At 50.5% G+C, this 14,065-nt stretch overlaps 1 protein-coding gene across 1 annotated transcript in view; it reads left to right on the forward strand.

The window, feature by feature from the left end:
- ACSS1 (acyl-CoA synthetase short chain family member 1) overlaps positions 1-6,846 on the forward strand; it is a 36,730-nt gene extending 29,884 nt beyond the window's left edge. The window contains exons 10-14 of the mRNA XM_054169015.1: positions 824-950; positions 1,708-1,835; positions 3,596-3,659; positions 4,638-4,756; positions 6,673-6,846. Of these exons, the coding sequence (XP_054024990.1) occupies positions 824-950; positions 1,708-1,835; positions 3,596-3,659; positions 4,638-4,756; positions 6,673-6,846 (612 nt within the window). The remainder of the gene's footprint in view (positions 1-823; positions 951-1,707; positions 1,836-3,595; positions 3,660-4,637; positions 4,757-6,672) is intronic.
- Positions 6,847-14,065: the final 7,219 nt, after the last annotated feature.

Consider the following 14,065-nt stretch of genomic DNA (forward strand, 5'->3'; position numbering starts at 1 on the left):
GCAAGCAGTGTACCCAGGTGGCCAAGAAGGCCAATGGCATCCTGGCCTGCATCAGGAACAGTGTGGCCAGCAGGAGCAGGGAGGTCATTGTGCCCTGTGCTCAGCGCTGGTTAGGCCACACCTTGAGTCCTGTGTCCAGTTCTGGGCTCCTCAATTGAAGAAGGACATTGAGACTCTTGAATGTGTCCAGAGAAGGGCAACGAGGCTGGGGAGGGGTTTGGAGCACAGCCCTGTGAGGAGAGGCTGAGGGAGCTGGGGTTGCTTAGCCTGGGCAAGAGGAGGTTCAGGGGAGACCTTATTGCTCTCTCCAACTCCCTGAAGGGAGGTTGTAGCCAGGTGGGGGTTGGTCTCTTCTCCCAGACAAGCAGCACCAGAACAAGAGGACACAGTCTCAAGCTGTGCCAGGGGAGGTTTAGGCTGGAGGTGAGGAGAAAGTTCTTCACAGGAAGAGCAATTGGCCATTGGGATGTGCTGCCCAGGGAGGTGGTGGAGTCCCCATCCCTGGAGGTGTTCAGAAAAGGCTTGGATGTGGCACTTGAGGCCATGGTTTAGTTGTCAGGAGGTGTTAGGGATTAGGTAATAGGTTGGACTTGATGATCCCTGAGGCCTTTTCCAACCTGGCTGATTTTATGAGGAAGGCAGGATACAGACCGTGTGGGATAGCCCCAGGAGGGAGGGAATTAGTCTTCTCCACCTGTGGCTCTCCACTGCCAGTCTGCAGAAAGCAACAGGGTGACTCTTGCCAGGTGGATGGATGACACACAAGCCCTTACTTCTTCCTCTTGTGTTCACCTGCTCATCTTTGCTGTGCTTGAACCTGCAGGGAAAGGTTATAGAGGGCAATGATGTGTCTGGTGCCCTCTGCATCGCCCAGCCGTGGCCTGGCATGGCAAGAACAATCTATGGAGATCACCAGAGATTTGTTGATGCCTATTTCAAAGCCTACCCAGGTAAAGAAAGTGCCAAGGGAAGCACTGTGGCACTGCACAGTATAAGCCTAAGTTTTAAAATCCAGGTTGGGTTTTTTTTGGGGGGGGATCATTTGTGTCTCACTTGGAAATAAGCACAAGTTAGTACCTCCTGCATCACTGAATCTCACCCAGCAGGGCAAGGGAGGGGATTCTCCCTCTACTGCTCCACTCTGGTGAGACCCCACCTGGAGTACTGCATCCAGGTCTGGAGCCTCTATGACAGGAAGGATCTGGAGGTGCTGGAAGGTGTCCAGAGAAGGGCCACGAGGATGAGCAGAGGGCTGGAGCTGCTCTTCTGTGGAGACAGACTGAGAGAGTTGGGGCTGTGCAGTCTGGAGAAGAGAAAGCTCCAAGGAGACCTTATTGTGGCCTTCTAGTATCTGAAGGGGGCTACAAGAAAGCTGGGGAGGGACTTTTGAGAGTGTCAGGGAATGATAGGACTGGTGGGGATGGAGCAAAACTAGAAATCAGTAGATTCAGACTGGAAGAAGTTCTTCCCCATGAGGGTGGTGAGAGCCTGGCACAGGTTGCCCAGGGAGGTGGTGGAAGCCTCATGCCTGGAGGTTTTTAAGGCCAGGCTGGATGTGGCTGTGAGCAACCTGCTGTAGTGTGAGGTGTCCCTGCCCATGGCAGCGGGGTTGGAAGTGGCTGATCCTTGAGGTCCCTTCCAACCCTGACAATTCTGTGATTCCCAGCACACTTCCTGCTGCTGACTACCCACCTGTCTGTGCTGTAGGTGTCTACTTCACTGGGGATGGTGCCTACAGGACCAAGAAAGGCTACTACCAGATCACAGGGCGCATGGATGATGTCATCAACATCAGCGGACACAGGCTGGGCACGGCAGAGATAGAAGATGCAATGGTAGGTGGCAAGCAGGTGGAGGTCCCTTGCCTGGGCCTGTTTCTGGGGCAGGGTGGTCCTTTCAAAGAAATGCTATGGATTTCAATAAATGCAAGGTCTCTTGCCTTCAGAACCCTGACAAATGTGCAGAAGCAAACAGCTGCCTTAACGAAGGAGGCAATAAAATGGGCAGGTGAGAGAAGAGTCACCACGGGCAGTCCCTGGGGGCACGCTCTCAGAGCTGTGTTGCCTCAGTTCAAGAAAGATGTTGAGTTGCTCAAATGTGTCCAGAGAAGGGCAACAAAGCTGGGGAGAGGTTTGGAGCACAGCCCTGTGAGGAGAGGCTGAGGGAGCTGGGGTTGCTTAGCCTGGAGAAGAGGAGGCTCAGGGGAGACCTTCTTGCTGTCTACAACTACCTGAAAGCAATTTGTAATGGGGTGGGGGTTGGTCTCTTCTCCCAAGCAACCAGCACCAAAACAAGAGGACACAGTCTCAAGCTGTGCCAGGGGAGGTTTAGGCTGGATGTGAGGAAGAAATTCTTCCCAGCAAGAGAGCTTGGCCATGGGAATGTGCTGCCCAGGGAGGTGGTGGAGTCCCCATCACTGGAAGTGTTTAAAACGAGCCTGGATGAGGCACTTAGTGCCATGGTTTAGTTGATTAGATGGTGCTGGGTGATAGGTTGGACTTGATGATCTTGAAGGTCTTTTCCAACCTGGCTTATTCTGTCTCTCAACCCTTGCAGCTGTAATTTTAGATGCTGATGCGGTCTCCATCTGACCTCTCTTGCAGGAAAGAAATTCTTCCTACTATCCAACCTAAACCTTCCCTGGTGCAGCTTGAGGCCATTGCCTCTTGTCCTGTCTTTAGCTTTGTTTCCCTTCTCTAGACCCACTCCAGCACCTTGATGTCTTTCTTACATTGCAGTGCCCAAAATTTGGCACAGTCCTTGAGGTGTGGCCACACCAGTGAAGGAGCCTGATACTTTCTGCCTCCTGATATGCTTTGGGCACTTCCAAACACCAAGCAAATGTGGACTGTGATCAGAGAATCTCAGAATGGTAGGGCTTGGAAGGGACCTCTGAAGATCATCTAGTCCAACCCCCCTGCTAGTGCAGGAACACATGCAGGTGGGTTTGGAATGCCTCCAGAGGTGGAGACTCCACAGCTTCTCTGGGCAGCCTGGCCCAGGGCTCTGCCACCCTTGAAGTGAAGAATTCTTTTCCTTATGTGTAAGTGGAACCTCCTGTGTCCCAGTTTGTGTCCATTGCCTCTTATCCTGTCTCTGGACACCACTGGGAAGAGTCTGGCTCCATCCTCCTGATGCTCACCCTTTAGATACTGATCAGCATGAATGAGATCTCCTCTCAGTCTCCTCTTCTCCAGGCTGAACAGCTCCAGGTCTCTCAGCCTCACCTCATAAGGTTCCAGTCTCCTCAGCATCCTGGTGCCACAGCCAGTCACCACCTGGTACTGTAGGGGGATGCACAGACAACAAAGAGAAAGCAGGTTTCCAGCCAGAGCAGATTCCCTGGGGTGTGCAGCAGGCACTGCAGTGCATGAAGCAGGGCTCATGCAGTCAGTCAGTGCTACTCCCAGAGACATGGCCATGGCCACCAGCTGTCCATCCAGTGGCAAGGCAGCAGCCAGCTTGCCTGCTGTCCCGGCAGCAGGGGCTGCCGAGGGGAGGCTGAGATGTGCTGCTCCTAGAGCAGCTGGTGCAGGTGCTGCAGGGCCTAAGGCAGCTGTTCACTCTGTGTATTTCTGTTCCATTTCTGCTGAAGGCTGATCACCCTGAGGTCCCTGAGACAGCTGTGATTGGGTACCCCCACAAGATCAAAGGAGAAGGTAGGTGAGATGTCCTGATACGCCATTTATGGATGTATAGCCATAGATGGATATATGTTTTGGTTGGAAAAGACCTCTAAGACCATGGAGTCCAACCCCCTCCCTAACACCACCATGGCCATTAAGCCATGTCCCAAAGTGCCCTGGCCACATTTCTTGAACACCTCCCTGGGCAGCCTGTTCCAGTGCCTGACCACTCTTTCCATAGAGAGTATTTCCCTGATGTCCAACCTAAGCCTGGTCCCCTGGCACAATTTCAGGCCATTTCCTCTCATTCTATCACCTGATATTAGAGAGAAAAGACCAACCCCCACCTCACTCCAGCCTCCTTTCTGTGAGTTGTAGAGAGCAGAGAGGCCTCCCCTCAGCCTGCTCTTCTCCAGGCTAAACAATCCCAGTTTCCCTCAGCTGCTTCTCCTAAGATCTGTTCTCCAGACCCTTCAGCAGCTTGGTTGCCCTTCCTTGGTTTCTCACCTGAGCTGTGTGTGAGGAGGTGCCTGGGGAAGGGGAGGGCAGTTATCCTTAGGCTGGTTGGTGTTGCAACCCCAAGATGCAAAGACTGCCAGGAAATCAACAGAGTGCTTCTAACCTTGGGGCAAATGTTACTCCCTAAACTGTTCTCATACATCATTTATGTATGTGGTAGAGGTTCATCTAAAAGGATTGTGCTCACAGATGTCCTTTGAGCAGCATGGGAAGAGCTGACCTGCACTGGCTAGCTTTTGATCACTATTGATGTTGTCATTGTCACTCAGATCAGTCTGGTCCATAAATGCCAAGGAAAGGCTTGGCCATCATTTGAGGGCTGCAGTCTTGACATTCTTATGTAAACAGGATTTATGGGGGGGGGGTGGTGGTGGGGGGTGGTGGTGGTTGGCAGTCCTGGATTGCACACAGGAATGATTTGAAACCTGCCTTGGATCCTTGCCAGCCAGGATCTGACATGAAGTATGTGGCTTTTGCTCATTTGTCTTCCAGGTGCCTTTGCTTTCATAGTGCTAAAGGAGCAGACAGCTGATACAGCCCGTGTCAAAGAAGAGCTCAAAGCCATAGTGGCTTCCAAGATAGCAAAATATGCTGTGCCTGACCACATTCTGGTAAGTGGGAGCCTGTGACAGGTACCAGGGGACAGAATAGTCACAGAATAACAGAGTGGTAGGGGTTGGAAGGGACCTCTGGAGATCATTGTGTCTAACCCTGCTTCTAAGGCAGGTTCACCTAGGGAAGGTCACACAGGAAGAGCTCCAAGCAGGTTTTTAAGTCCCCAGAGATGGAGACTCCACCACTTCTCTGGGCAGCCTGCTCCAGTGCTCCATCACCCTTAAAGTAAAGAAGGTCCTCCTCATGTCAAGCAAGCTTCCCCTTCCTGTCTGCAGCACTGCTGTGGTCCATCCTTGGCCTGAAGAAGCAGCAGGAAAACAGAGCTAGCTGGAGGGATCCCTAGGTAGGCAGTGGTGCTCCTTGCCCCATGCCTGAGGATCAGCAGTGACCCAGAGGGTGCTTGGGATGTTACAGCTGCTCTCTAAAGTTCCTGCCCTCACCTAACCTCTTGCTGAAGCGAGGTGGCACTGCTCTCTGTGGCCTAATGCCATGGATCAGGTCAAACCCCACCCCTCAGCATCCCTGGGAGAGGCAGAGTGACACTTCCCACTGCCCAGCTATATTGGGTTGCTAAGTTGCATTCACCCCAGGTCTCAAAGCACTGGCTGTTGCTGCTGCGTAACTAACAGCTTGTTGAGCCTGACCCTGGGAGCACTGGTGAGCTCCAGGCTCTGCTTGTGCTCAAGCCTTTGAACCTGCTGCCCACTGCTTTGCAGGAAGCATAGAATGGTTGGAGAAGACCTTGAAGATCATCAAGTCCAACCATTCTCTAACTTTACCAAGCCTGGGGCTAAACCACGTCCCTCAGCACCTCTGCCTCCTTGAAACACCTGCAGGGATGGGAATTCAACCACCTCCCTGGGCAGCCTGTTCCAGTGTTGGAGAACCCTTTCAGTGAAGAAGTTTGTTCTAATCTCCAACCTAAACCTCCCCTGGTGCATTTTGAGGCCATTTCCTCTCCTGTCACTTGTTAGTAGGGAGGGGAGGCTGAGCATAGCCAAGACATGTAACATTCTTCTGGTGATGAAGGAAAGTGTGTAGGCTGACAGGTGTAATCAGGCAGAGAGAAACCTCAGCAGACAGGAGTTATCCCTTGAACAGGAGACCCTGTAGCTGGTGTGCAGTACTGTGTGCTTTATATTCCCACCCTGCAAAGGGGAATATGTCTGCCTGTCTGTTCTGGTAGCACACTGAGATCTGTGTCACCCTCAGTGCCTGAGTTTTCAAGTGTAACTAGCTTTCTAGCTCAGTAATTAACAGCTTTTGCAGGCCCTCATTCTTCAGAGAGCTGTGCCTGGAGATATCAGCAATGAGGAAATGGGGAACAAAGTCCACTTAGGAGCACAACTGATAGCACAGGGAGCTGGTGCCAGTGTGTCCTGGCTTTATAGGGAGCAAGACAGATGCTCTTTAACTTCCTTCCCCAAAGGAGTAAAGAAAAATACTCCACACAGGCTTGGAAAGAATTGGAAGTTCAGATGGAAGTATTATCTAGAACTACAAACAACATCACTAAAGTATATCAAATACACAAATCCTCAGTCCACACAAACCCACCTCATTAGGCCAAAGCTTTACACAACCTCCCTCCAAACCAGGCCAAAAACTCAGGCCTCAAATGCCTCCCCCCTGCCCCCATATCAAGGCTGAGTGATGCAGCTGCAGTACAGGGGCAGAATGACCTCCCTGCTCCTGCTGGCCACGCTGTTCCTGGTGCAGGCCAGGATGCCATTGGCCCTCTTGGCCACCTGGGCACACTGCTGGCTCATGTTCAGCCTACCATCAACCAGCACCCCCCGGTCCCTTTCTGCCTGGCTGCTCTCCAGCCACCCTGAGCCCAGCCTGCAGCACTGCCTGGGGTTGCTGTGGCTGAAGAGCAGCACCCAGCTCTGGTTTTTCCCCTCCTCTGCAGGTGGTGAAACGGCTTCCTAAAACCAGATCAGGGAAGATCATGAGGAGGCTGCTGAGGAAAGTGGTCACTGAGCAATCAAGCAGCATGGGAGACACCACCACGCTGGATGATCCAAGCGTTGTCAAGGAGATACTGGATGCTTACCAGAAATACAAGGAGAAGGGTTCCTCATAGCAAGGCAGCTCTGGAATCTCTGCCCTCTGGCAATGTGGAAGGTCTCAACCATGCAAATGACAGATTTCTCTTGCTGGGTTTCTTTGCATTAAACTCTTGGGTTTTTTTCTTCTAGGGGAACAACCTTTTCCACTCCAGTGTGTTTTGAGATGCAGAGGGGAAGGAGCAAGCTGCAGTTCTGCACAGTCACTGAGCTGCCTCTCATTGCTGTAGGGCTGGTGCAGAGCAGTTGCTGGCAGCTTCCATTAGCTATGATGAAATGTAATACTGGCTGAGGCAGGATGCAGATGTTTGATGCTTCTCACTTTAATGTCAGTGCAGAGGGAAGTGCTCTTCCACAATAGTTCTGCTGTTTGGAAAGAAGCTGTGGGTTTCACTTCTTCAGTTGTACCTTCTTCAGCTTGGATATCGGAGTTGAAGCAGCTGTATTTCATTGCAGCCTGTGTGGTGCCTTTTCAGCAGTGCTGGGTCTTCCAGGAGATGTTCCACATGAAGGTCAAGGTTATGAGGGAAGTGAGAAGAACATGTCCAGTTCTGGAGCCCCTGTTACAGGAAGGATCTGGAGGTGCTGGAAGGTGTCCAGAGAAGGGCCATGAGGATGAGCAGCAGAGGGCTGGAGCTGCTCTGCTATGGAGACAGACACAGAGAGTTGGGGTTGTGCAGTCTGGAGGAGAGAAGGCTCTGAGGAGACCTAATTGTGGCCTTCCAGTATCTGAAGGGGGCTACAAGAAAGCTGGGGAGAGACTTTTGAGGGTGTCAGGGAGTGATAGGACTGGGGGGAATGGGGAAAAACTAGAAATGGGTAGATTCAGATTGGATGTCAGGAAGTTTTTCACCATGAGGGTGGTGAGAGACTGGCACAGGTTGCCCAGGGAGGTGGGGGAAGCCTCATCCCTGGAGATTTTTAGGGCTAGGCTGGATGTGGCTGTGAGCAACCTGCTGTAGTGTGAGGTGTCCCTGCCCATGGCAGGGGGGTTGGAACTCGCTGAGCCTTGAGATCCCTTCCAACCCTGACAATTCTGTGATTCTATGACATGGTTAGTCTGATAATTCTTTCCTGTGCTTACCCTGTTGTTCCAATACCTCCTCTAGCTTTCCATGTGAGGATCTGTTCCTACCACTGTATGTCCTAGGATTTGCCAGTGATGCTGAGCCTGTGTCCCTTGCTGTCCCACCTAGGCAACCCAGCACTAGTACTTCCAGCTGCAAATCTGAGCCATAAAGCCTATCACTGGGCTTCCTGCATGTCCACAATGCATTGCAAGTTGTGTAGGAGGGGTCAGGTCCCACATGTTCTTATTCTGTCTAGAAATGGTTGAAGGAGTGGAACATCTTCCTTAAGAGGAGAGACTGAGGCTCTTTAGCTTGAAGAGGAGACTGAGAGGTGACCTCATCAGTGTTTATAAAGATGTGCAGAGTGAGTGCCAAGAGGCTGGAGCCAGGCTCTGCTGGGTGATGCCCAGTGACAGGACAAGGGGCAGTGGGTGGAAGTTGAGGCATAGGAAGCTCCATGGAAACAGGAGGAAGAATTATTTCCCTGTGAGGGTGACAGAGCCCTGGAACAGGCTGCCCAGGGGGGTTGTGGAGTCTCCCTCTCTGGAGATATTCAGGACCTGCCTGGATGTGTTCCTGTGTGATCTGCTCTGGGTGATGCTGCTCTGGCAGAGGGGTTGGGCTGGAGAGATCATCCAGTCCCCAATATTCTGTGAAACTGAGATCCCCAGCTGGGCTTTTAAACTAACTGTACTTTGTCTCTCTGGTGATGCCAACTGGATCAATGTTGGCCATTGTGGTTCACTTCTGTGTATTCAGAGTGGTGGGCTACAGCTGGCAGATCTTTGTTGCTAGCTGGTGATTTGTGCAGGTGCCTTTTTTTTCTTGAAGGCACTGTGAAAAGGGATGATGTCTGCTTGCTCCCCATCAGAGAAGCACTGGCAAATGAAATCCTGAAGTGCTCAAGAGAGGTTTGAAGCTGAGAGATGTGCTGGAGGGTTCACTGTGACTTGTTGGGCTATGTGACTTCTGTCTAAGGAAGGGTTATTCTAGCTCACTCCCAAATGGAACCTTGTTTCTCCCACAAAGACAAGCATCCATTCTGAGGTAGGTTGGTTCTTTTGTCAGAAACTGTGTCTTAATTCTTGCCATATCCTGCTGTAGCAGAGGGATTGGGACTCAATGACCTTCAGTGGTCCCTTCCAACCCCTACTATTCTGTGATTCTATGATTTCAAGCTGGGCCCTACCATGTCTGCACTTTCAGCATGCTGCCTTGCTGAGCTTCCAAAGACTTATGTGCCAGGTGGGTGCCTGCAACTTGCCCAATCCACAGAAAAGGAGGAATTCCCTCTAGGATGCCTCTGGAAAGCTGTGACAGCATTCCAGACCAGCAGTGTCAGAAGAGCAGGGAACAACAGCCTTTGTCTTTCAGTTCAGTTCTGGGCTCATTTTATCATGGAGAGGTTTTGATTGAAGCACTCAGGTTGCCCAGGGAGGTCGTGGACACCCCCTCCCTGGAGGTGTTCAAGGCCAGGTTGGACAGGGCCTTGAGCAACCTGCTCTAGTGGAAGGTGTCCCTGCCCATGGCAGGGGGTTGGAGCTAGGGAATCTTTAAGGTCCCTTCCAACCCAAACCATTCTATGATTCCCTATATTTGGACTGCTCAGAAGAGTTTGCTGTCCTTTACCATGCCACTGAAGGTCACAGAAAAGACTGCAGAGACAAATGCCACTGCTAAATTTGGTTTCAGCTGGCTGAAGGGTTGAGAGTGGTTGGAAGGCCCACAGAGCATGCCAGGAAAGCATGGTGGAGGGCTTCTGCCTTCTCCCTGGGTGCAAAAGCTTAAGGTATATTCCAGTGCAGCCTGCACAGTGCTGAACCTGGAAGTATGCGCCACAAGCACTCAGCTGGAGCTTCCCCACCTTACCCTGCCTAAGCCAAGAGACTGCATTCCAGCACTGTGTCCCAGGGTCATAGAATCATAGAAGGTAGGGGTTGGAAAGGACCTCTGCCAAAACAGCATCACCTAAGGCAGGGCACACAGAAACACATCCAGATGACTTTCTTTGTTTCTAATGCCCAACCTAACCCTCCCCTGGCACAATTCCAGGCCACTTTCTCTCATTCTATCACCTGGTACTAGGGAGAAGAGACCAACCTCCACCTCACTCCAACCTCCTTTCAGGGAGTTGTGGAGAGAGCAATGAGGTCTTTCCTCAGCCTCCTCCAGACTAAACCCCACATCTCTCAGCTGCTCCTCGTGTGACCTTTTCTCTAGACTCTTCACCAGCTTCCTTGCCCTTCTAAAGGCCTTTTGTCTTAGATCCCTGAGTTCCTCTGAGCACACTAGCTGCATTTGCTTTTTTTAGACTTTAATTGCTTCTCAATGTCTCTAAGGAGTGGGTAAGGCAGCAGGGAATATCATGCTCCATTAAAATTCCCATCCTTCTAGCTGCAAGCCAGGTTTGCTTAAGTAGACAGCCTTTGGACTTTGTGGGAAGTTGAAGATCAGAATGTTTGAAAGAGGTGACAGGATGAGAATACTTTAGGAGACAGCCACTGTATAGCTCCTCTAATGCCACTGGAGAAGAAGGAAAAAAACACCAACAAACCCCAAAACAACAACAACAAATCCACCACTACTTCCTGCAGGGTTGTTCAGCTGGGAAGCAGCCAGCAGTTAATGCATTTGACAGAAGAAGTAAACTCCCTTGCTTAAGCAAGTTGTCTGCAGTACCCTGTAACAGAAGACAGACTGCTTGTGAATGAGAGGACACTTTCCTGTTGGTCAGAAAGGGATTGGGTTTATTCATAGAATCACTGGGTGGTAGGGCTTGGAAGGCACCCCTGGAGACCATCGAATCCCATTCCCCCTGCTGAAGCAGGGCCACCTAGGCCAAGTCACACAGGAAGGCATCCAGATGGGTCTTGAAGGTCTCCAGAGAAGGAGACTTCACAGCCTCTCCAGGCAGCTTGTTCCAGGGCTCCAGTACCCTCTCAGTTAAAAAGTTTCTCCTCATGTTGAGGTGAAACTTCGTGTGCTCCAGTTTGTGTCCATTGCCCCTTGTCCTATTACAGGACAGGATTGAAAAGAGACTAACATCACCTTCTTCACCTCTGCCTTTTAGATATTGATAAGCATTGTTCCCCCACTGGAAAGAGATTGGCACCTTCTTGACACCTCCCCCCTTAAGATATTTCCAAGCATTAATGAGACAGTCTCTCCTCTCAGTCTTCTCTTGTCCAGCCCTGGGCCGCTCAGCCTTTCCTCATCAGACAGATGTTCCAGTCCCTTATCTTTCTCATAGCCTCCACTGGACTTTTTCCATTCATTCCCTGTCCCTTTTGAACTGGGGAGCCCAGAACTGGATACAATACTCCAGACGTGATCTTACAAGGGCAGAGTAGAGGGTGAGGAGAACCTGCCTTAACCTGCTGGCCACACTCTTCTTAGTGCACCCCATATTCTGGGTATAGAATTTCCTTGCCTTATTGACCTGAAATTTCCATGCTGAGGCATCACCTAGTGGTCACAGGCACATGGTCTTCCTCCATCTGATCTGTCTCATGAAAGCAATCTGCATGAGGAGCAATGAGCTTTGGTGCATTGAGACATCTGTCATACAGTTGCTCTGCTCGGGGAAGATCCATCCCTGTTGTCTCAGCTTGCGTGGACCACGGCTGCCAGGGTGATTAGGGACTGACCAGGGAGCTGCAGCACCCCAGTAAATTCACAGCCATGCTGCCAGCTGGGATGAGGACAGGCAGCAGTGACAAACATGCCTCATAGTGTGAACTTCTGAAGCCTTAGAAGCACCTTTGCCAAAATCCTGGTACCATCACGGGCAAGGTTAGAGTGTGCCACGTGGATGTTGTTTACCTAGACCTTTAGTACAGCATTTGACTCTGACCCCTCAGCATCCTCCTGGAGAAACTGGCTGCTCATGGCTTGGATTGGGGGAGACTTTGCTGGATGGCTGGGCCCAAAGAGTGCTGGAAAATTGAGTTAAATCCAGTTGGTGCTGTTCCCCAGGGCTCAGTGCTGGGGCCAGCTCTCTTGAATATCTTTATCAGTGGTCTTGACTACGCAATCGAGGCACCCTCAGTAAGTTTGCAGGTGACACTCACCTGGGAGGGAGTGTTGATCTGCTTGAGGGTAGGAGGGACCTGGGCAGGCTGGATTGATGGGCCAAAGCCAGTTGTATGAGGTTGAACAAGGCCAGGTGCTGGGTCCTGCACGTGCATCACAACAGCCCCATGAAGGCTCCAGGCTTGGGGCAGAGCGGCTGGGAACTGCCCAGCAGAGAGAGACCTGGGGGTGTTGAGTTATAGCCAGCTGAGCGTGAGTCAGCATCCTGGCCTGGATCAGAAAGAGCGTGGCCAGCAGGACCAGGGGCAGCTCTGGTGTGTGGTAACTATGACCTTACTGTACTCAAAGGGGTCCTCCAGGAAAGGGGGAGATAGTCTCTTTACAAGGGCTTGCAATGCTAGGATGAGGGGTATTGGCTTTAAACTGAAAGAGGGTAGGTTTAGATTAGATGTAAGGAAGAAGGTCTTTATTGTGAGGGTGGAGAGACAATGGAACAGTTTGCCCAGGGAACTTGTGGTTGCCCACTTCTCTGGAAGCATTCAAGGACACATTGGGTGAGGCTTTGAGCAACTTGAGCTAGTGGAAGGTGTCCCTGTCCGTGGCAGGGAGGTTGAATCTAGATGATCTTTAAGGTCTCTTCCAACCCAAACCATTCTGTGATTCTAAGACCAGTCTTAAGGACTGATCTTCACTAATTGTGGAGCTGGTAACAACACAGGGACTACTTCACAGCAGAATTATGGGATAAACTTGGGCTTGCTGAGCTCTTGAATTCTTCCAAACCTTTGTATGTTCATGAGGAACTTACAGGTTATTTGCCAGGTTGCCTTTGTAGCTTCATTGGGTTGGAAAAGACCAAGCTCACAGAGTCCAACCATTAACCCAACACCACCATGGCCAGTAAATCATGTCCCAGGTGCCATGTCCTCACGTGCCTTGAACACCTTCAGGGATGGTGACTCCACCGCCTCCCTGGGCAGCCTGGTTTTGTAGCTTCATTAACCGAGATCCAGAGTCACTTTTAACCTGCTGCAGTTTGTTGCAAAGGGAAAATGTGTTTGGTAGTGGTTGGTTTTTTTACCCTTCCCCCTCCCCCCCCAACTTGATTTTGCCACTTTTACTCCTGGTGTCTTTTCCCTCCACTGCAGACAAAGCCTATGATTGTCTTAATGTTAAAAAGGGAAAGCTAATCTCTCTAGAGATGAGGTATGTTGTACAGTCTAGAAAAGGAAATGAAAGGCTTGCTTTCTTGTGATCATGCTTTAAACACAATTATTGCCCTTTACCAAAAGGTTCTTCAAGGACCTCTGTATTCATGTTTTCATTAAAGTTGACCAGAAGGTTCTTCAATGAGCTCTTTATTCATGTTTTCACTGAAGGTGACCAAAAAGGTTCTTCAGTGATCTCTGTATTCACATCTCCATTGCAGCTGACCAGAAGGTTCTTCAGTGATCTCTGTATTCACATCCCCATTGGAGCTGACCAGAAGGTTCTTCAGTGATCTCTGTATTCACATCTCCATTGCAGCTGACCAGAAGGTTCTTCAGTGATCTCTGTATTCACATCTCCATTGCAGCTGACCAGAAGGTTCTTCAGTGATCTCTGTATTCACATCCCCATTGGAGCTGACCAGGAGGTTCTTCAATGATCTCTGTATTCACATCTCCATTGCAGCTGACCAGAAGGTTCTTCAGTGATCTCTGTATTCACATCACCATTGCAGCTGACCAGAAGGTTCTTCAGTGATCTCTGTATTCACATCTCCATTGCAGCTGACCAGAAGGTTCTTCAGTGATCTCTGTATTCACATCCCCATTGGAGCTGACCAGGAGGTTCTTCAATGATCTCTGTATTCATATTTTCACTGAAGGTGACCAAAAAAGGTTCTTCAATGATCTCAGTATTCATATTTTTGTTAAAGCTGACCAGAATTGAATGCAGAATCTCTGCATTCAATGAAAATAGGAAGTTGACCAAACAGTTCTTCAATGATCTCTGCATTCCTATTTTCATGTAAGGAATGATCTTCCTTCCTATCTGTGTGATGGATTAGCTTTGAGTCATAGTTGTCCAGATCTCCATTCCCTAAGGGGTCTGGGACTTTTTCTGCTCTTTAGACTTGGTTCTGCCTGTC

The sequence above is a fragment of the Dryobates pubescens genome, chromosome 2 (assembly GCF_014839835.1).
Source record: "Dryobates pubescens isolate bDryPub1 chromosome 2, bDryPub1.pri, whole genome shotgun sequence".
NCBI lineage: Eukaryota > Metazoa > Chordata > Aves > Piciformes > Picidae > Dryobates > Dryobates pubescens.